The sequence below is a fragment of the Saccopteryx bilineata genome, chromosome 10 (genome assembly GCF_036850765.1).
Source record: "Saccopteryx bilineata isolate mSacBil1 chromosome 10, mSacBil1_pri_phased_curated, whole genome shotgun sequence".
In the NCBI taxonomy this organism is placed as follows: Eukaryota; Metazoa; Chordata; class Mammalia; order Chiroptera; family Emballonuridae; genus Saccopteryx; species Saccopteryx bilineata.
Genome location: NC_089499.1, coordinates 7,019,611 through 7,042,169, shown reverse-complemented (window position 1 = coordinate 7,042,169; position 22,559 = coordinate 7,019,611). Strand labels below are relative to the sequence as shown.

The window sequence follows — 22,559 nt, the reverse complement described above, 5'->3', positions numbered from 1 at the left end:
ATGGGAACATTCTAGACTGAAGGAAGGTCATCCATCGCCATGATTATGTATTGGCTATGAGAGCTGGAGTCCAGCCCCAGTGCGCACACACACACTGACCTCCCTGCCCCGGGGGGAGAGTCCTGGGTCCCCACCGATCCGGCCCTTGAGGTTGAGCTCGCTCTCCCCGTGCCGGCACAGGTAGATGGAGCGGGGGGTGACGTGGATGTTCATGAGGTAATACACGATGCGGCTCTGGATGTGGTCGGCCACACGGTTCACCACGTAGCTCTGCCCCACGTCCATGATCTTGATGTAGGACAGGTCCCTTTCCAGAGAGAAGGAAGAAAGAGGCCTGTGAGTGTGACCAGGGCCCTCGAGGGCCAGCCCACCAGCCACGGGAACTGGCCACAGATCTGCCTCTCTGACCACCAGGCTCGACATCACAGCACACAGGACAGTCAGCTGGTGTGCAAGTGATGGAGGTGAGAAGGCAACAAGACACACGTGACACACAGACAGACCCTGTGGGAGGTACTCAACACTCATGTTCCCAAAAGGTGACGTCCAGAGTAAGGGTCAGTCATGCCCCACTGTGATGTCACCCCTGCTCTGTGTCGGTGAACAAGCTAGTTGTTTCCAGGACTGATCAGGGAGTAGCTCGCAAATGCTCTTCCGTCCACTCAGCCTGGTTGGCCACCTGCGGCCTTGGCCTTTGCCCTGGAGCCCAGCTCAGGTCAGCCCTGCACAGATGGGCAGGTGAGACGCACAGGATGGTGCTGGTGGCAGCGGCCGGCACGCTCCCTCAGCCACATCCCCTGCTCTGGACCCGTGCAGCTGTGCAGTTTGGAGAGCATGCTCGCCTGTTCACAGCGCGGAGGGGAGTGGGGCAGCAGGACGAGGTGGGGTTTCTCAGGCACTACACTCGGGTTCAGCCCAGAGCCCTCTGGCTGTGCTCACTGGCTGAGCTTAGCGTAGCTATACCGACACCAACAATAAAAATAGCCGTAGCCTGACCAGGCTGTGACGCAGTGGTTAAAGCGTCGGACTGGGACACGGAGGACCCAGGTTTGAGACCCCAAGGTCGCCAGCTTGATCACAGGCTCATCTGGTTTGAGCAAGACTCACCAGCTGGAGCCCAAGGTCGCTGGGTTGAGCAAGGGGTCACTCGGTAAGCTATAGTCCCCCCCCCCCCCCCGTCAAGGCACATATGATAAAGCAATCAATAAACAACTAAGGTGCCGCAACAAAGAATTGATGCTTCTCATCTCTCTCCTTTCCTGTCTGTCTGTCCCTATCTGTCCCTCTCTCTGTCTCTCTCACAGAAATAAATAAATAAATAAAAACAGCAGCGACATTTACTGACAGACCAAGAGCTGCTCCCGACAAGTCCCTACTGCGGTCACATCACAGAACCACAGGAGAGATGCTGGGCTGGGGAGACCAGGGGACACACGGAAAACCGGAGAAGCCCAGGCAGCAAGCGCCGTGTTGTCCCCACCGGCTTGGGCGGGCTCCACAGCCCCGCAGGCCTCACAGCGAGCCCAGAAGTCCCGGCCCCCAGAACCAGCCCTCCACCCCCAGAACCAGCCCTCCGCCACCAGAACCAGCCCTCCGCCAGCCGCCTCTTTTCCTTGGTTTGTGTGACCAGGTCATTGTATGTTATGTAATTATCAACAACCCAAGCACAGATTCATACTCCAGCCTTTTCACTCAATGCTGCATAACAATTACTCCCCCGCCTCTCCTTGGTATGGCTTGTAACAACTCTGTAACACTTAACCAAGGGGTCCCACTGCTCTTTCCTTAACTACTGTCCCCACTTATGTAAGCCAGGAGTTGGCAAACTATGTCTACAAAGTCAAATTTAGTCCCCAGCCTGTTTTGGTAAACACGATGGTGCCCATTTATGTACACAGTGCCTAAGTGCTTTTTGCACTACAATGGCCAGGTTGATAGCAAGCCCCAAGACATAAAATATTTACCACCTGACTGTAGAAAAAGTAGCTGGCAGATGCCTCTCCCAGCCACCACTCACTGCCACTGGATCTTCCTCCCCAGAGGGACACGGCGGGGGGGGCGGGGAGGGCACTACCATCGGTTCTGGGCAGCGCTCCCCCTACTCAAAGAGCAGGCTGTGCTTTTAAAGAAGTGTGTGTCTGTTTGCATACGCCTGCGGGAAGACCCTCTGCAGAGAAGTTAGGCTTGGTTTTATAACAGAACAGTAGAAAGTTCGGACCTGCAGAGCCCCAGACAAGGCAACAGGGATTCTGCAAGTCACCTCTGGTCCACAACTTCTGCACCAAGGAAAGAAACAAAAAAGGCCAGACACTTGCTGTCTGTTGGGTGGCCCCTCGGCCACCACCACGGGGAGCCCAAGAAGGTCCCTGCCACCCGCCCGTCGCCGCTGCAGAGCACGGTGGGCGTGCTCTTGCTCACCTATCCAGGTCCTCGTCCAGAGACTCGTACGAATTCTCATAGCACTCGATGCGCCTCATGAAATCCTCTGTGGCCTCATCACTGTCACGGTTGACGTAGTCAGGGCTGCCCAGTTTTACCTGCTGCCGGGGCCAGGCACAGGACAAGGACACGTCAGGGCGGGAGGCCAGGCGGGGCCGGAGACCGCGGTGGATGCGGCGGCAGGGGTGGGGCTGGTCCCACCAGAGGGAGCCCAGTGGCCCCCTGGTCTGAGCTCCCACACTGGTGCTGAGAGAGTATTACCAGGCATCCTGAGGTTGGAATCCCCTGTCTTTGTGGGACGGGGTGGAGGGAAGCCAGTGGGGCGAGGGGCCTGGAAGACCCTCTGTAGCTGAACTACCTCCCCAAACCCAGAGGCCGTTTCTTGGATCAAGAGGGGGTAGGGGAGAGGTGTCAAGTCTTTCTTTCTTAAAATGTAACCCCCCTCCTCGGGGGCTGAAGCTTCTCTCCCATTGTGCGGGGGTTACGAGTGGGAAGGAAGAGGAGGGAGCAGAATGGACGCCTGCCTACCACGAAGCCCCCCAACATGAGGGGCCCAGGGTGGGGGATGCCTGACCCAGCATTCTCCCGCTCCCACTCCCAGCACCAAGGTTCAGAAAGACCAAGCTGAGGCCGGCTCAGGCACAACCCCAGATCTACCTAACTGGGACCTGTCACATGCCATTTTGGTTGTATTACTGTCCCAACAAGGTCAGGTGCGCCACTCACCACGATGTTAGCAGCTATGACCTCCGGATCCACACAGATGGACTCAACGAAAAAGGTCTGCAGCAAGGACCAGGACAGACAGCAGGGAAGGGGTGCAGAGACATTCAGGGCTGCGGGCCTGGCTCCGCAGAGCCCCCGACCCCACTGGGGGCCAAGCCGAGCAGCGAGGCCCCTAAACCCTTCCTCTGGGGCTGCCTTATCCAGGACTCTCCCACCAAGACCCCGGCCGCCCAGGAAAGACAACCCTAGCTGGGGAGAGAAAAGCAGCCTCTCGTCCCAAATCCACTGGGAGGCCGACCTGCCTGGTGCCCTGACTGGCTCAAGACCTAACCAAGGACTTGAGCCAATAAGGTCTCACCTTGTAGCCATTCTGTTCCCCAAAGTTAAAGATGGTTGCTCTCCGTTCTCGGGTCGTATTAGTTGCATCAAAAACCTAAAACCAAATTGGGGTTAACTCAGCCTCTGGCCCTGGAGACAGTAGCAGGCCACCCAACAGCTGCTGTACGGGGACTGGACTTCTCACTGGGACCAGCTGCGGCCTGGGCCACCCGCCTGGGCAGTCTCCTTCAGACCTGCAGGGCTGGGCTGGGCCTCCCCGTCCTTCAGGAGCACACCCCAGGGCGCTGGAAGGATTGGGTGTGCTCTGCACCCGCAGGGCAGCAAACCCTTGGCACGGAGGAATGCACTCAGCACCGCTCCGTCTACAGCAGGTGCTCAGCTCCTGTCTGACCAAGAGGACTTCTCATGAAACCAGTTAAGCCTGGAGAACTGAACCCCTGCTTATCTCCACTCCATCCTGAGCTCCCAGGAAAACGGGAACCGAAGGATAAAGAGAACAGAGAGGGGAGGGCGGGGGAGGAGAGAGGTCAGTGGAGTTCCATGGAGCAGACACAGGGTGGGGACCGACCGAGGAACGGAAAAAGCCAGCAAGCCCCCGCGGACCTGAGCACACCTGCTTGTGCAGAATCAGCATGTCCAGGAGCAAGGGCACAGGCTCTTCTTTTTTATTTTATTTTTTAAATTTTTTTTTTCATTTTTCCGAAGCTGGAAACGGGGAGGTAGTCAGACAGACTCCCGCATGCGCCCGACAGGAATCCACCCGGCACGCCCACCAGGGGGCGATGTTCTGCCCCTCCGGGGCGTCGCTCTGTTGCAACCAGAGCCATTCTAGCGCCTGAGGCGGAGGCCACAGAGCCATCCCCAGCGCCCAGGCCATCTTTGCTCCAATGGAGCCTTGGCTGCGGAGGGGAAGAGAGAGACAGAGAGCAAGGAGAGGGGGAGGGGTGGAGAAGCAGATGGGCGCTTCTCCTGTGTGCCCTGGCCAGGAATCGAACCCGGGACTCCCGCACGCAAGGCCAACGTTCTACCACTGAGCCAACCGGCCAGGGCCACAGGCACTTTTGACAAAAGGGACAAGGCGGTAGAGAGAATGGGAGTGCTGCCTGGCGTGTCACAGAGAGCAGCAGAATCCCAGGTCCTGTCCCACCCCGTCTGGCGGCTCTGCCCACCTTGTCCTCCCCCACAGCACAGCCCAGTCCAGGCCCCGAATGGACAAGCAGCTTTTAGAGCATCCTTGCTTCCAAAGGCATTCAACCAGGGCTCACTGGATGCTCCAGAAAATCCTCTAACGTGAAAAACAGAGACTAGCCCTGGCCGGTTGGCTCAGCGGTAGAGCATCGGCCTAGCATGCGGAGGACCCGGGTTCGATTCCCGGCCAGGGCACACAGAAGAAGTGCCCATTTGCTTCTCCACCCCTCCGCCGCGCCTTCCTCTCTGTCTCTCTCTTCCCCTCCCGCAGCCAAGGCTCCATTGGAGCAAAAATGGCCCGGGCGCTGGGGATGGCTCTGTGGCCTCTGCCTCGGGCGCTAGAGTGGCTCTGGCCGCAACATGGCGACGCCCAGGATGGGCAGAGCATCGCCCCCTGGTGGGCAGAGCGTCACCCCATGGTGGGCGTGCCGGGTGGATCCCGGTAGGGCGCATGCGGGAGTCTGTCTGACTGTCTCTCCCTGTTTCCAGCTTCAGAAAAATGCAAAAAACAAACAAAAAAACCAGAGACTAAATCAAATATAAAAGGAACTTTGAGAAAATGAAGACGGGGCATGGAAAAGAAGGCAATGTGGAAGAAACTCATTATCTAAGGAGAGATACAGAACGCTCTAATAACGACAAAATAAGGAAAAGAAAAGAGTTCTAAAAAAATTGGAACAGAGCACAAGAAATTGAAAATTTGGAAATTAAAATGTAAGCACAGAAATTAAAAAAATAAGAAAATTAAACCAAATACTTTCAGACCCTGTTAAGAAAGTCTCTCTGAAAGTAGGACAAAAAAGATAGAGAAAATAAGGGAAACAAGATGAAATCAGGGATCAAGCCTAGTGCACAGCCACCAGGAGTTGTAGAAAAAGAAGCTCTGAAAATCAGAGTGGAGTGAGAAATCACTTACCAGAAAGTGGCAGGTTTATCAAAGTAACGATATACGACAATTTCTCTGACCTGCCAGAAAGGGTCTCCCGATGAAAAGGGCCCCCGGACCCCACTTGGTAGAAGAGAGAAGACTCATCACAAGATACATCACCGAGAAGACCCTACAGGCCTCCCCTGAATAATGGTCATGAGACGCCCCCAGCTTCTTCCAAGAAACTTTTAGGAATATCAGCAAATCCGAATGACATCAGACTTTTCCATAGGCACGCTAGAAGCCATAATACAAGGAAGCAATGTTGTAGAAATTCTAAGGGGAAAGTACTTTCCACCTATAATTCTATACCTGACCATCAAATATAAGGATAAAAATAAACACTTCTAGACATGTAAGGGCTCATGAAATTTACTTCCCAAGTACCTTTCACAGAAAGCTACTGGAGGATATGTTCCAGCAAAACAAGCTGGTAAACCAAGGAAAACAACAGATTCAAGAGCACGGCATTCAAGTCCGGAGGGAGAGGGGAACTCCCAGCCTGACAACTGTGCCATAGACCTACAGGGCCACGGATCCAGAGGGAGCCAAGGGACAGAGTGCTCCAGATGGCACACCTTCAGGAGGGAAATGAAAACAAAACAGAACAGTTGTCATGTTTGACTGCACAGGGGTGGGGTAGGGCCCTGTCCTGCAGACGCCTTTGCTCAGTCTTTTTCTTTTTTCCTTTTTATTATTATTTTTATTTATTCATTTTTAGAGAGGAGAGAGAGAGGGAGGGAGGGAGGGAGGGAGGGAGGGAGAGAGAGAGAGAGAGAGAAGGGGGGAGGAGCAGGAAGCATCAACTCCCATATGTGCCTTGACCAGGCAGGTCCAGGGTTTCGAACCAGCGACCTCAGTGTTTCCAGGTCAACGCTTTATCCACTGCGTCACCACAGGTCAGGCTCTTTTTTCCTTTTAATTTTCTACTGATTTGAGAAAGTGTGTGTGGAGGGGGAGAGAGAGATGGGAGGGAGAGAGAGAGAGAGAGAGAGAGAGAGAGAAAGGAAGGGAGGGGGGCAAAGGGAGAGAGAGGGAAGCATCAACTCGTTCCACTTAATTGTTCCATTTAGTTATGTACTCACTGACTGCTTCTGTACGAGCCCTGACCACGGATCAAACCTGTGACCTCAGCACACTGGGCAGACCCTTGATCCACTGAGACACCCAGCCAGGGCCACTTCTGCTCAGTCTTGCTTGTCCCACCCCTTCCGTATGACTAGAGGGGCCAACACAGGTAGAATCCCCTGCCTAGGAATTCACTGCTTCCTGGAACAGCCACTAAATGCTGAGCAGGATTCTTCCCACACCAGGAGAAATCACATTTGCTAAAGAATTAGGTAATATGATCTCTCTAACCTGTGAGGTGGCAGGAAATGTGAGCACTCAGGGAAGTCCTGCAGGATCAAAGGCAGCCACAGCCCCAGAGAGAAACTCTCAGCCCGTATCCAGCCTCTGGCCTCCTCCTGCATAGTGGCTGCAGGCTTTCTCCCAGGGCTGGCCCCCAGGAGCAGCCAGGCCGCGCACATCCTGCCTTTCCCTTCGGAGGCCTGACAGCAAAGAGGGGAACGTGTGTGGGCTCCCAATGTCACTCCCAGATGTCACCAGCGCATCACACTCACCGCCACATGTCCCCCCTCCTCACTAAGGAACCGCCGGACGTCACAGAGGGCTGCCAGGGCACACTGCCTTCAGGGGAGAAAACACAGGGTCAGCCAGCACCTAACCTTGGCCGCAGGAGGGCAGGGGGGGCAGGGACACATCTTAGCGCAGACAGGAGAGGGGAGTGGTCTAACGATTAACCTGAGCTCTGTAAAAACTTTGAACGAGGTTTGGAGGTCTTCCAGGTTGGTGAACGCGTGGCGCGCTGGGAGGGCGAAATGCCCGGAGAGGGCATGGAAGCCCCACACCCCGCCCCCTTCCCTGCCTGGGCATCTCTTCTGTTCGGCTGTTCCCGAGTTGTATCCTTTACACTCACCCAGGAGACATAACTGAAGTATGTTCCTGAGCTCTCTGAGCAGTTCTGGCACATTCCTGACCCTGAGGAGGAGGCTGCGAAAACCCCCGACGTACGTCAGTCAGAAGTACAGGTGCCCCCCAGGGACTCGTGACCGATGTTTACAGTAGGGACCCTCATGGGGCTGAGCCCTTAACCTGTGGGAACTGACACTAACTTCAGGAAGGTAGTGTCAAAGCTGAATTGAACTGTAAGACACCAGTTGGTGTCTGAAAAAAACACCGCAGTGTGGTGACTGAAAAGGCACAGATGACGGAGTGTGTACACGTGTGTATGTGGGTTATGTGTGCACGCACCCATGCATGAGTATAGGTTTTTGTATGCATGTGTCCAAATATGTGCATATAAGACATACATGTGCCTGACCAGGCAGTGGCGCAGTGGATGGAGCGTCGGACTGGGATGCATAGGACCCGGGTTCGCGACCCCGAGGTCGCCAGCTTGAGTGCGGGCTCATCTGGTTTGAGGAAAAGCCCACTAGCTTGAACCCAAGGTCGCTGGCTCCAGCAAGGGGTTACTTGGTCTGCTGAAGGCCCACAGTCAAGGCACATGTGAGAAAGCAATCAATGAACAACTAAGGTGTTGCAACGCGCAATGAAAAACTAATGATTGATGCTTCTCATCTCTCTCCATTCCTGTCTGTCTGTCCCTGTCTATCCCTCTCTCTGACTCACTCTCTGTCTTTGTAAAAAAAAAAAAAAGACACACATGTGTGAACACCCATGTACATGCATATGGGGTGTGTGCACATGCCTTCATGTTGTATGTGCACATGTGTGTGCTTATGTGCATATTTATGCATTATCCATGCACACATACAGAGTGAGCACACGTGCGTACATGCTCACACGTATACCAAGAGATATGCAAGTATGTGTACCACCGTCATGTGTGTTGTGTGACCACATGTGTGGAAAGAGCACAGCAGCCTGAGAATGCCGTCCTTCAGAAGGCCTGCCTGCGGTCCTGGCGGGGTAGCTCAGTTAGTGGAGCAACATCCCAACAGGCCAAGGTTGTAGGTTTGATCCCCAGTCAGGGCACATACAAGGAGAAATCAATGAATGCAGAAATAAAATCAATGAAGAAAAAAAAGGCCTTCTTGTAAGGCTGACCTTTATCTGGAGTCTGAGAACCTGAATGGTAAACAGCTCCCAATGTTGATTAAAAATTTTTTTTCCTTAAATAATACAAGTGGCTCAGTGTGTCCAGGCAGTTTATATCAAGAATATGTTTTATACTGAACATCCGCTTCCGTTTGGGGATTCTGGAATTCCGGTATGTGCTATGCACAGGGAGCCTGTGTGACCAGCCCCGATAAAACCCTGGCCACCGTGTCTGCGCCGAGCTTCCCTGACAGAAAACAATTCACACGTGTTGTCAGGTTCATGCTGGAGGAATTAAGTGTATCCTGTCTGAGTCATAGGACTCTTGGAAGCCTGGTTCCTCTTGGACTTCAACCCATTGGTCGTTTCCCCTTGCTGATGTCGCTTTGTATCGTTTGCTGTAATAAACCTTAGCCAGGAGTGTGGCCACATGCTGACATCCTAGCAAATCACTGATCTGAGGTGGTCTTAGGCCCCCCCACCAGGTCTGAGTGCGCCTGAGTGTGCATTTGTCTACACGGGTGGGCACGAGGGTGCCTGTGTGTGCATATGAGGCGTGCAGGAGTATGTCCTTGTGTGCTATGTGACCTTGACCGCACATGCATGAGTATTTATATGTGTAGGTGTCCGTATGTGTGCATACTCACATGTATAGTGTGACTACACACATGGGTACTGCACATGTGTATGAACCCATGTGTTCCCATGGGGTGTGTCAAATCGCTTGTTATCTTGTGTGAGACTTCTGAGCCTCAGTTTACTCATCTGTAAAATGGGGGGGGATGACAATGGGTATCACACAGAAGGAGTCCGAGTATCAGTCCCCTCCTTGTCTGGGTTGATACCACCAGAGCGTCCAGCCTTGAGCTTTACCCACAATTGGCCACAGAGGCCTGAATGTCAGACTCTCATTCCTTTCTTGGTTCATTGGAAAATGAACTAAGCAGCCTGGCCCAACCATTGACCCAAGAGCAAAGATGGGAAAAGGGCCAAGACCCACAGTGGGGAGCTCCTGCCACCTGGTGGCCAGAAAGAGAGCTGGCTGCCTAGTGTCCAGACCCAGGTGGCTTCTGGCCTGGGGCTGTGCTTGGCTTGGGGCAGTCAGCAGAGCTGGGCCGGCCTCTGCTCAACGCCCTAGCACAACGGCTGGGCCAAGATAAAGGGCAGGAAAGCTTCCTGACCCCGCAGCTGACACCTGCCAGGAGCACAGTATAGCTCCTGGGACTACCAGCTGGGGCTCAGCTTCTTTGAGAAAGGACTCAGTTCAGGTGGAGGGTGGGGGGTAGGGGTGGCTATCATATGCAAATTTATATTCATAAATAACAGCAGGCGTGTGAACAAGTTGCCCAGCACTTCAAAGCCAAGTTAAGGTCTACCCCACACATGCCAAGCACTTGCTGACCATCTTCCAGATGTATAGGAGGGGGCTTATCCTGGGGCAAGGGAGGGAAGACCCCCGTTCCTAGCTGATCCTCTGCTTTGCGAAGTGCCAGGAGGTGGTCTCACTCCCACTCCGTCCCATCTTTGAGGCCTGTTCCCCGACACCCATAGGGCTCCCCTCCCCACCCGGAGGCCGTCCCTGACCTGCCCTAGCTAAGCTTCCACCACCTCCCACAGGATGTCCTGCCCAAGGGCTCACAACACCAGGGCCAGACACCAAGGAACCACAAACCCCTCCCCTTGTCTCCAAACTCAGCCCACCCCCAACCACCTACCGGGTGGAACGGAGCAGGGCCAGGGCTCAGAAGCAGCTCTGTTATTACCAGCAACTGGGCTCCAGGGCCCTCTCTGTAAACACACACACACACACACACACACACACACACACTCACTTCCTGATTTTCAGGCCCTCTTCGTTGTCTGGAAGGAAGAACTCAAAAGATCTGTACGTCTTGACCATGTCCCGGCGGTACTGACCCACGTTGAATTCTGGAGGAGAGGAAAGGCCCGGCTTTCATACAACAGCAACCCTCCCCAAGTCCTGACCTGACCACCCCAGGCCCTGTGTCTCTGCCCCTCCCTCACATAGCCCCACTCAGAAAGCCAAGGTCAAGTCTTACCCCGCGTGGGCACGCCTATCCAGTTCAGGTAGCGAGTCAGCTTTTTGGAGATGTAGGTCTTGCCCCTGGCAGGCAGACCCACCATGACAATGAGTGTTGGGCAGTTGGTCATGCAAACTGAAAGGCAAGGAGCACAAGTCAGACAAGGGTAAGGTCCCCTCCCAGTGTCCTTCCCCTTCTTTGCAAGTTCCTCGCCTCAGGGCACAAGACTGGCATCAGCTACGCCTTCCAAGTCTCCTCACATCACACAGCTCCCTGAGCACCCCAGACCCTAGTCTCAAGCCACTGCTGTCATGCCCCAATGAGGGCCCAGAACAAGCCATCCCGATATGTGCCTCTGTGGTATGCAGATGGTTTTGAGCTAAAGGCAACTTTAGCCACAGGCTCAAGAGGTTCTTTTGTTCTCTCCCCACAACTACAGAGAATTTGAATTAGAGGTCTTGCCCATAAGCTTTTATTTTATTTATTTATTTTTTTCTGAAGTTGGAAATGGGGAGGCAGTCAGACAGACTCCCGGATGCGCCCGACCGGGATCCACTCGGCATGCCCACCAGGGGGCGATGCTCTGCCCATCTGGGGCATTGCTCTGTTGCAACCAGAGCCATTCTAGTGCCTGAAGCAGAGGCCATAGAGCCATCCTCAGCACCCAGGCCACCTTTGCTCCAATGGAGTCTTGGCTGCTGGAGGGGAAGAGAGAGACAGAGAGGAAGGAGGGGTGGAGAAGCAGATGGGCGCTTCTCCTGTGTGCCCTGGCTGGGAATTGAACCCAGGACTCCTGCACACCAGGCCAATGCTCTACCTACCAATGAGCCAACCGGCCAGGGAGCTCATAAGCTTTTATCAGAGATAACTTCTACAGGGCAGGGCCAACTTCGTTACTAAAGGTCTGTTCTTCTGATCCTCCCGCAATTCTCCTTTGAAGACCCCAAGCTGCAATACCTCATCCCTAACTCAAGATGTCTTATATACCTCAACCCCCTTTCTGTCTTTGAATCTCTCATATATGTGGGGTTCCAGATCATACGTATGTATTTAATTTGGTTGCTTTCTCTTACTAATCTTTTTCACGTCGATCTGATTTTTAGACCAGCCAGAAGAACCATGAGTGTAGAGAAGGTTTGTTGCTCCCCCCACCCCCATTCGCCAGACCTGCCTGGGCACCAGCAGACACAGTGGGATGCCACCAGCCCTTGTTCTGCTGTGCATCACCAGACACAGAGCTGGACCTGCCACACCCCGGGCTAAACACCGCTGGGGAGTTCCCATGGCAAGCAGGGCGGAGCCAGAATCTGGGGGGTCCTTGGCCAGGATTCCAATGATCATTCCACATCCCACCCGTACAGGGTTCACTTCTCTTCCCCGTACACAGCCCAGCTCAAGAACTGCTTCCTCCCCAAGACCTTCCTCCAGGGCACGTCCATGCCAGCTGGCGCACTCTTTCCCTCAACACCAGCAATCTCCCTCAGGAGTCTGCTCCCCGTGACTCATCACTTGGAGAGAAAACAGCCCTGCAGGGCCTGAGCCACTGGGGATCTTGGGGCCTGGCACAGAGTTGGTACTCAGAAATTATGAGCAGGGGGACAAAGGGAAGCATCCCGAAACCCAACAGGGTGAGGGCTGCCCAGGGGCTGAGGCCACAGACCCAGGCTGGTGTCCGCAACAGCGGTCCCTCTGATAGTTCAACCTACCATCCCAGGTGTCACCAGGTCAGTGCGCCAATGGGAGAAGCTGCGAGGCTGGAGGCAGGGCCGGGTCTGGATAGAGCTCCCCCCGACCAATGTCCTGGCCCACCAGGATGGACCCCAAAACAGCAGAAATACCAGCCTCCTGTGACCCAGCTCGGCTCTCAGTGTGCTCTCGGGAAGCCTCCCTTCCTTCACCCTCAGGAACTGGGGCAGGTGGCACCACAGCAAACAGGTGGACGGATGTGGGGACCTGTCAGTGCCCTTCTTTTGCCACAGTGGCTCTGCAAGTGCATTTTCCTGGCAGCCCTCCTTAGACAGACTGCCAGGCCCCACCTGGCAGAGGCACAGTGGCCCCGGGGCCAGCCCTACCTGGGGCTTAAAGTCAGAGAGGCCTGGGTTCCTACCTTGACTCTGTCCTCATCTGTAAGACAAGATGATAACCCCTCAGGAAGGTCTAGCACTATCTCTCTGTAAAAGTACCTAAGGAGCAGACCTAGCCAGAGTAGCTCAGTTGGTTAGAGCACTGCCCTGATACATCAAGGTTGTGGGTTCAATCTCCAGTCAGGGCACATACAAGAATCAACCAATAGCCTGACCAGGTGGTGCTGCAGTGGATAAAGCGTCAGACTGGGATGTGGAGGACCCAGGTTCAAGACCCCAAGGTTGCCAGCTTGAGCGCGGGCTCATCTGGCTTGAGCAAAAAGCTCACCAGCTTGGACCCAAGGTCACTGGCTCAAGCAAAGGGTTACTCAGTCAGCTGAAGGCCCACGGTCAAGGCACATATGAGAAAGCAATCAATGAACAACTAAGGTGTCGCAACGAAAAACTGATGATTGATGATTCTCATCTCTCCGTTTCTGTCTGTCTGTCCCTATCTATCCCTCTCTCTGACTCTCTCTCTCTGTCCCTGTTAAAAAAAAAAAAAGAATCAACCAATGAGTGCAATTGATGTTTCTCTCTCTCTCTAAAAAAGGAAGGAAGAAAGAAAAGCAGCTCACCTGGCTAAGAACACAAGTGCACCTTAGCATTGACTGCTCTTGGGACTTGGGGTGCAGAGGCACATCTGTCCCCAGCCTGCAGAGACATAAAGGGCCCTACTAGCCAGCAGGGGCTCCATCACTCTTGTGCATGACCTTTGGGCAAACAAATGTGACACAAACAGTGAGTGCCAGGGGAGGACAGGAGGGAATCCCATGAACAGCTGCTGAGCAGGAGTGAGACTTGCAGAGAAACCTAGCACAGGCTACGGCGAGAGAAAAACAAGCTAGGCAAGGCCCTATGTCTTGAGAGCCAGCCACGGGCCTGCGTGGATCGCACAACTCCTGGCCAGCTGGCCACGGCTCCTACAGGGCTGTGCGCCACTGCTAACCATGCGGGAGACCTGAGCCATCCTGCCCCCTGTGGTGAGGCCATCCCTTCCCGCTGCACCCTGGAGGGTTCTTCCACGACCGACCGACCTCGAAACTGGGGTCCCGCCTCCCCTCCTTCACATCTATCTTCCCAGAGATTCCCTGGACTCCTCCCACGGTGTCTGCTGCCAGCATCCCCTTGCTCCGTGCACAGCCACGGTGGGCAAGCAGGGCAGCAATTCAGGCCAGGCACAAAACAAGAGCAATAAATGACCTATTACCTCTGTTTCTCAAGATAAGCTCCAAAGGAAATGACCCAAAAGAAATATCAAAGTACAAGTGTATTCACAACAGTTCTGCTTCCAACAGCAAAACACCAGGAAAGCCCCAGCAATGCAGAAGCGGCAAACTAAGGCCCACGCGGGGGGCAGACACGACTGCACCAAAGCAGAGCACATGGACCAGGCGAGCTGGAGCACGCAGCTCCGGGCCATCAAGGACCCCAGCGTTGAGCAATGGGGCAGCAGGACACACTGTTTAGGACACTGGGTATATGCGGAAGGAAATCTGAAGACATGTCACACAGCTTGCCTCACTAGTTCCTTGTCCTGCACATCTGCTTAAGACCACGGGGGCCCTAGCAGGCAAAAGGCTTGAAACTGGTGCTGGACGATGACCACTTTCTGGTGCTGCCACCACAGGGCAGCCACAAGTTCCAGAACTGATTTCTGAACTGCAGCTGCTCCACTTCCCTGAGCCAGATGGGGGAAGGAAGAACCGAACGTTAACCAGCACGGTGCCACTGTCCTGTTCAGAGGGGAGAGAAAGTCAGCTCTCCTACTGTCCTGTGCACGTTCGTCACGTCCAGACCAGGAAGAGGCCTGCCACCTTAGGGCTAAGAAAAGCCATCAGACAAACACTGTCCTTTCTGCTGTGCTCCCGAGTCCCCTCTTCCTCACTGCCTCACCTGCTCCCAAAGCTCCCCGAGGTCTGAACTGAGCGGCCAGCAGCTTCCAGATCTCAGGTGTGGCCAGAATTTTATCAAAAGGAGGAAGGATTGCTAACGAAGAGCTGGAGTGGAGGAGGCCCCACCTCCAATCAGCCTCTGGTGCCTGAAGGAGCTGGGGACCAGACCTCAGAGACAACCCACCACACAGCACGGACCTGCCTCAGACCCTGCGCCCTCTTCTCTACAAACCCTTGTCATCGAGTCGGCTTCTACCCACCACCCACCCTCAGGCCCTCCCCTGTCTTTGTGCCCCCCAACCTAGCCCGCTCTGTAGCAGGTAAACTGCACAAGCGCAGTCCCTGGGGCACGCACAGGCCCATGTTCACTCACGGCTACCGCACTCCCTGCTGTGAACTCTGGCACCGTAGCCTGGGCCGCCCTCCCAATCTGCAGGTCTCATCTTTGGCCTCTTGAGTGCCACCTCCTCCTCCAGAAAGCACCTCTGGTGCTGGGCCAGCCCACAGTGATGCCACTGCCATACCCTGCGGCAGAGGAATGGCATGCGCCCCTCTGCTCAGGCCAGAGTAGTATTTTTTTTTTTAATGTTTACTTCATTGATTTTAGAGAGAGAGGCAGGGAGAGAGAGACAGAGGACAAAGAGACAGTAACATCGATCTGTTCCCGTATGTGCCTTGACTGGGGATCAAACTAGCAACCTCTGCGCTTTGGGACGGTGCTCTAACTGACTGAGCAGACCAGAGCAGTATTTTATAGTAATTACAGACTTGGAGCTTGAGAAAAGATAGGCCCTGCCCAAGGGGCTGTGAGACCTAGGCAAGTCCCCTCCCCGTTAGGCTGCCGCTCCCTTCCCCCCTGTAGACTTGATGCTTCAATCCCCGACTCTGAGGTAGCAAGAAGCGAAGAAATTCTGGTAGAACTACACAGGGCCCGTGACCCCTTACTGAGCACCCACTCATCAAGAGGCTCACAGCAGCTTCAAGGAGCCAGATGATGCCAGTCTCATTGCACAGATAAAGAAGCCAGGACTAGAGGATCAGCTCCTTGTCCAAGGTCACGCCACTGAGCCATGAGGTGGCTTGAGTGATCCTGCCTCCAAAGTCCAAGTTCTCACTCCTTCCCCTTTATGTAAGAACAGCAGCTACCTCCCACCTAGGACAACACAGCACTAACACAGACTGTCTAGAGGCACAGGAGGGAGACGTTTCAGCCTCCACACCTCCAAAAAAGTCTGGCAGAGAGGCATGCCATAAGCCCTGTGGACTCAGATCACTGACTGGAATGCCATGGGCCCAGGACTAAAAGCATGATCATAGGCTCGGTTCCCCACCAGGACCTATATCATGGTCAGAGTCAGGGCCACCCTCTGCCAGGACCCACAGTGTGGTAAGAGATACAGACATCCCTCCCCCAGGATGCACAGCACGGTTAAAGCCGAGGCTCTTGGGCTGCCCTCCAAGCAGGACAAGCACAGAGCACTCTCCCCTCCCTTATCATGGCCAAGCAGCGGTCAGGAGTGCAGGGAGACCTTGCACATTACCCAAACTCCCCATCTCCATTTCCATATCTGTACCAGGAGTTGCACTAGATGTTCTCTGCGGTGCTTGCCAAATTGCCAATTCATTACCATGTTTCAGTTATTCTTAAAACAGACCTTTACTTTTCTTCCTAATAAAAAGGTTGCAGACTCATTTAAAGACAAGTGGAAAGTCAAGGTAGTGGATTGAATACCCAGGACCCCAGGAATGGTGAGCCCTTAACAATTTCATGAACCTTAGCATGTCTCTTAGATGGTTCACCCTCAAATTTTACCCTTCACCCACAACCCTATGTGAACGCTTCCACATCCCTGGACACAAAGACAGGCCCATATGGAACAGTGTCCTCACTGTCTCTATCCTGCACTTGCCTGAAATTCCTCCCCAAACTTGGTTTTAGGTGAAGAGGTGGGCGGTGAACACCAAGGGGTGCACCCTTCCTCCCACTGGAAGGCTAGTCCACTCTTGGGCCTTTGAGAGTTCTGGGCTCAGAGAGACAAACAATTTGTCCAGGACCAACGCAGCTCAGAATTGGCCCAACCACCCGGCCCACGCTCTCTGGCCAGCAGAGAGGGCAGCATGGGGCTCCAGGTCTTCCCCTGGCCATGGGGATACTGTCCAGTGCGAAGGGGCTGAGGGGTTTCCCAGAGGTGGTGGCGGCCGGACTTGGCCCTCGAGGAGCCCAGACATCGCCATACACCTGTCCCCAGCCTACCACCTGTTCCTGTTCCCCTCCCATTAGTCTTGGCAGCCTCCCCTGTCCCCGGTTCCGCACCGGCTCCCGTCCGCTTCTGTCTCTCGGTGCGAGGCTACTGCCCAGGCCGTCCTATCCACCCACCCCCGTGCATCGTCCTCCCCGCTCCCCGCGGACCCCGCCTCACCACTGCGCTGGCAGGCGTGCAGGGCGGGCCGCCCATTGCAGTACGGCATCCAGATCTTCTTCAGGGGGTTTTGGGTCAATTCCCGTGGGGACGCCATCCCGAAGACAGGTAAGAGTCAAACTGCGCGGCTTCCCACCGGGGTAAGCCGCACCAACTAAGGCCACTCGAGGCCCCGCCCCAGGCCCCGCCCCTCCTCAAGCTGCGATGACGCAAGACCAACTCCCGCAGACCCCGCCCCAGAACGATTAGGCTCCACCCTAACTAAAGAGGGCCTGACCTCCACCACGCATGCCCAACTCGGGGACCCGCGGGTTTCGGACTAAGTGGGCCCGCCCTTCATGCCGGGATATCTGACGCGCATGCCCAGTTCCGTACAAACCCAAGTCCGTGGTGGTGCGGACCTCGCCTGGCACACTCCACACCTGATCGCGCTGATTTGCGTGGGTCTCTCCCAAGGCCTCGCCCAGGCAATTGCCACCTTGCCTCCCGGGCGCCTGAGGTTCGTTTTGTACCACGCGGGACCTCAGGGCCCCTAGGAGGTAGGAGTTTTCATGCAGTGGAGCTGGGCCTACGTGACTCGCAGGTCTTGATCGGTCAGGACCAGCGTGGGGGCCTCTGCATGACCCTAATCACTGGCCTGATGTCTCCTCTGCGCCCTGCGGGTCTTGCACCGCACCCCTCTCTTCTGCTCCAAGTCCGGGACTCTATCTACCCTGCTGACAGGAGCTACCTGCTCAACTACGCTGAAAAATCTCCTTTATCTCATGGACAAGGACCCAGGACAATTTTTTTATTATTTCTTTTTAATTTTTATTTTATTGATTTTGGAGAGAGGAAGGAAGAGAGCAGGAAAGAGACGGGGGTTCCCGTACGTGCCCTGACTGGGATCGAACCTGCAACCTCTGCACTTGGGGACGACAGCTTTAACCATCTGGGCTATCTGGCCAGGGCAGCCAGGACAAATTTCAAAGTTGATCAAGTTTCTCTCTCTGCCTTAGCTGCTGGGGAGCGCGGGCTAAACCCCAGCCTACCTGGAGCAAGTGAGCGGGACCTCATAACCAAGCTCTCTGGGGCTCCCTGAAAAGGGAGTGTACAGGTCATCAGTCTGGTATAGATGAAATGTGTCAGTGTCTGAAAAATCCATTTTTTTTTTTCTTGTGGGAGAGACAGAGTCAGAGAGAGGGACAGATAAGGACAGACAGACAGGAAGGGAGAGAGATGAGAAACATCAGTTCTTTGTTGTGGTTCCTTAGTTGTTCATTGATTGATTTCCCATATGTGCCTTGCGGGGGGGGGGGGGGCTATAGCAGACAGAATGACCCCTTGCTCGAGCCAGCGACCTTGGGTCCAAGCTGGTGAGCCTTGCTCAAACCAGATGAGCCTGCGCTCAAGCTGGTGACCTCAGAGTCCCAAACCTGGGTCTTCCATGTCCCAGTCCGACGCTCTATCCACTGCACACCACCTGGTCAGGCCAGAGCCTGGCATCTTAAGATGACTCTGATACAGATGGCTTGCCCACTTCCCAGAAAATGAAGGTTCAGGAGTTCCACATGCTGGAAGCCCAACTAGACCCTTCCTGAAACCAGCTCTAGCTGCCTCCCCTGGGGATGCCCTGCCTCAGACAGATCTGGCCACTTCCTCCTTCACGCTCCCTCTGCAGTGTTCCCTACACCTCTCCCCTTGTGCCCAGCAGCTCTGAGCACACCCGTGGGTGGCTTCTGATGAACAGGATGCCCTTTGTGACCGCCCTGCTTCCTACTTCCCCAAAGCCACTCATTCTGTTCATGACACAGCCAGCTCTCCTGTCTATCTCCTGGCCACTGCCAAGGTCATCCTGGGGCCATCTTGGCCTCAGAGACTTTGTTACCACATGCTCACACCCTGTCCAACTCCCAGCACACACTTTAAAGGCTGCGTCCTCTAACATTCAGACACCCAGCACCTCCTCAGACCTGTCCATACTCCTCCCCAGTACTCTTGGGATGTTAGTCAGAGGCTAGGGTAGGGGGCACCCAGGGCAGGAAAGGAGGCCAGAGCCATGTCTGGGAAGCATCTCCATATCCAGAGAGCCTGAGCCTGCCTTTCAAGGAAATGCAGCAGCTCTTCACCTCCCCTTCTTCCCCAAACAGTCTGACCCTTGAGCTGAGCCAGACAAACCCTCCCAAGTCCCGATACCCAGTGAGAGGCCACAGATCTACAGGACGAGGAGCTGGGGCCCCTCCCCAAGGCCAAGGTCCACACCTGCTCTGAGGATACTCCCCATCTCCTCTCCCATGGCTTCATTTCTCCGGGAGAAAACTGAGGAAGGGGAGCAGGGTCACAGAGCCAGCCCACAGAGCAGGACGGACTCAGTGCAACTTGCAGCCCTCAAAGCCTCACCTCCCACCATCACACCTCCAGCTCCACATCTGTGCTCTTGTTCGCTCCCTCCATGGAAATGCTCTCCTGGCTTTCTCAACCCCAGGCTCAGGACGGGACGTCATGGCTTTCGCGCCCTCATGGCAGAGTGAGCCAGCTGTCCTGACCCCGGGGTGGGAAGTGTGCCCGGGTGTCAGTATGCACACAGGTGCGAACATATTCTGTTCAGTCTTCCCACCATGAACCCTCCTCGCCTGGTCCTGGCTGCCTCCCGTGGTGCCCTCTGCCCTCTGCACTGGCCACTGGACATCCTTCCAGCGTCCCGGACTACAAGTTGTGGGGTGCCCAGAGTCTTCAGTCCTCATTCTCAGTGCTCAGACTCTTCCATCCTGTATCTAGTGGCCAGCCCTGGCCCAACCACCAAGCCACCCTCCGCAGCCTGAGGGCCCAGGGACCTCAATGAATACTACACAGACGCACATGCCAATGCACGAAAGCATGTGTGTGTGCACAGCTACACATGCACACTAACAAGGCTTGCATCTAGGCCCTCAAAGAGACAGGCAAGGCCCTGGCTGGGTAATTCAGTTGGAGCATCACCCCAATACACCAAGGTTGCGGTTTGGAACCTGGTCAGGGCTCATACAAGACTCTACTAATGGATGCACAGATAAGTGGAACAACAAGTCAGTGTTTCTCTCTCTAAAGAAAAGAGACAGGCAGGCTTTAGTGGGCCTGCTGCTCTCTGCTGCCTCCCGTCCCATTTATTCCCCTCCTCCTCTCCCCTTCGCTGCCACTGTGAGGTTCAGGGAGTTCCCAGGAGTCCCAGTTTCCTCTGGCCATTTCTGGCCAAGGATCATCCTGTGTCTCCCTGGGGCCAGAGCTCACAGAGTGTGAGTTTCCAACTTGGAGGCATTGAGCCATGTGACCAAGTGCACTGGGAACCCTGATCTACACTTTCTGATTCCAGCCTGGCACAGGGCACACTGTACGTGCTCAGAGTGACTCAGGACCAGCCACGGAACACAGAAAGGGCTCAGAGAGGTTCATGACCAGGACAGAGCACACACTAGGTGCTTAGTGCAGCTCAGGATGGGCATGAGGCCCACAGTAGGTGTTCTGGTATAAGCACTAAAGCCAAATCATGAAAAACTTCCCAAATGAGCTTCTGGATCTCCCCAAACTGGTGTGACCCCTGAGGGGGTACCTGGACCAATGTGACCCCTTAGAGGCCAGCAAAGGGCCCAGCAGCAAGGCCTTGAGCAGCTCCAGCTGGCTGTCCCTCCTCCTGGGCTGGAGGGAGAAGCTATTTATAGTTCCCCCTTGGCCCAGCTCCCTCGCCCCTGCTAGGCTACAGTGTTCCCCCTCTTCCAGACCAGGGACAGGCTGATGCCCCCAGAGCACCCCTATACCTGCAGAGACCCCCAGCAACCTCATACCATTTCTGCACCAACCCCACTGCTCCCAGGTCATTTCCCAATCCCCCCACTCTCCACGCCACCCTATGCCTACCTGGCCTGCTGCTCCTTGACCGGGGGTCTGCCAGGAAGCTCCCTCCTTCCGTGCCTCTGTCCATCATGCAACCCCACTGGCTTGGGCTACCGCCCCCTGCAGGGTGGAGTCCAGCAACCCCGCCCTCGGGCTCTGGGGAAAGGAGCCTGCCCCGTGGCCCCGCCCCCGGCCCGCCCCCACGGCAGCTTTCCCCGAGATCAACGTCAGGGCCCCCACTCCAGGCAGCCACACTCTGGCCAGTACTGCCTCTTTCCAGCCAGCGCTGTCCCTACTGCCCAGTTCTGCTCTCCTCTCCCGCTGGAGTAGTCGGCGCAGCCCAGAGCACCTGCCCCATCCTCAGGCAGGCCTGTCCACACCACCCAGAAGGTCAGTCCATCTCAGGCCCAGCAACGGAGTGGGCAGCGTGAGATGAGGCAAAACCAACTTATTCCTCCCATACCAAGGGGCCAGGGGTTGGGAGTGGGGGTGGGCAGAGGGGCAGCAGAGCCAGCTATGACTTGGCTTCTGTGTGTCACTGCCCGGGTGCACACGACTGCGGGACTCCTCGTCACCCCATTCTCCAGTCTCTTCATTTATTGAGCACTTCCAGCATTCCAGAACCTCCCTGGACACCTGTCACTCAATGCTCACAAGAAGCTTGGTGGCATCACTCTTCCCCACAGGAGGAAACAGGCTCAGAAAGGGACGCACACTTGCTCAGGGCACTTTGATGAGGGAGAGGCAGAGTTGGGCCAAGCCCCAGCCTGAGCCTCCTGTCCCTGAGCCACGTGTGTCAGGGGCCGAGACGGGGGTGCAGGGGCGCAGCGAGGACAGTGCTTGGCTGTGTGCTCTGCATGCTTCGTGCAGGTTTGGGGGACTGACACCTGTTCCTCCAAGCCCCCTCATGCCTCACCTTGCTCACACACACTTGCAGCTGTCAGAGATCAGAGACCCGCACACACACACACTCTCTCACACACACACACACACACACACACACACACACACACAGACAAGGCAGCCTCAGCCACAGACTCTCCACAACAGCCACCTGTGCCTGGAGATGCCCCCGACGGCCCCATCCATCGGGGGCGGGTGCTGCCCCAGGGAACACAGACACGCAAGTGGCCATCAGCCAGCCCTTCCGTGTGGCGACCTGTGGAGGTAGGGCCGACCCGAGGGTCTGGTCGTGGGTGAACTGGTCTCAGACACTGAGTGGTGGGCTCCTGTGTTGAGGTTCTTGAAAATGGTGTGAAAGTGATCACATGGGGTGGTGTCCAGATGCTCCGTGACCATGGGACACCACACATAGCACACCTCCATGTGGAGTGACCTTCCACGGTAGTGTCCAGTCTGTCCAGACACATTGTAAGTCTGTGTGGCTCTCAAGCATGGCAAGGCTCCACTTGGCAGCCACCTGACGCGGCTGTCCAGACGCTCTGACTCTGGAAGGCCCTCTGATACGACTGACAGCACATGGCGGTGATCTC

The 22,559-nt window shown here is 55.4% G+C and overlaps 1 protein-coding gene across 4 annotated transcripts in view; it reads right to left on the bottom strand.

Annotated features, from left to right (window-relative positions):
• Positions 1–21,180, bottom strand: part of PFKFB4 (6-phosphofructo-2-kinase/fructose-2,6-biphosphatase 4) — a 28,854-nt gene extending 7,674 nt beyond the window's left edge. Inside the window, exons 1-8 of one of the 4 annotated variants that reach the window (XM_066244835.1) lie at positions 21,091–21,180; positions 10,801–10,917; positions 10,573–10,669; positions 7,243–7,309; positions 3,524–3,598; positions 3,166–3,222; positions 2,419–2,540; positions 100–307 (exon numbers count right to left, since the gene is read on the bottom strand). In XM_066244835.1, coding sequence (XP_066100932.1) covers positions 100–307; positions 2,419–2,540; positions 3,166–3,222; positions 3,524–3,598; positions 7,243–7,309; positions 10,573–10,669; positions 10,801–10,917; positions 21,091–21,157 — 810 coding nt within the window. In that variant the 5' untranslated portion in view covers positions 21,158–21,180. Of the gene's footprint in view, positions 1–99; positions 308–2,418; positions 2,541–3,165; positions 3,223–3,523; positions 3,599–7,242; positions 7,310–10,572; positions 10,670–10,800; positions 10,918–13,483; positions 13,619–15,155; positions 15,177–17,220; positions 17,391–21,090 lie in introns of those variants that run through there. The other 3 variants (XM_066244834.1, XM_066244837.1, XM_066244836.1) reach the window with 3 other exon arrangements.
• Between the last annotated feature and the right edge of the window lie 1,379 nt (positions 21,181–22,559).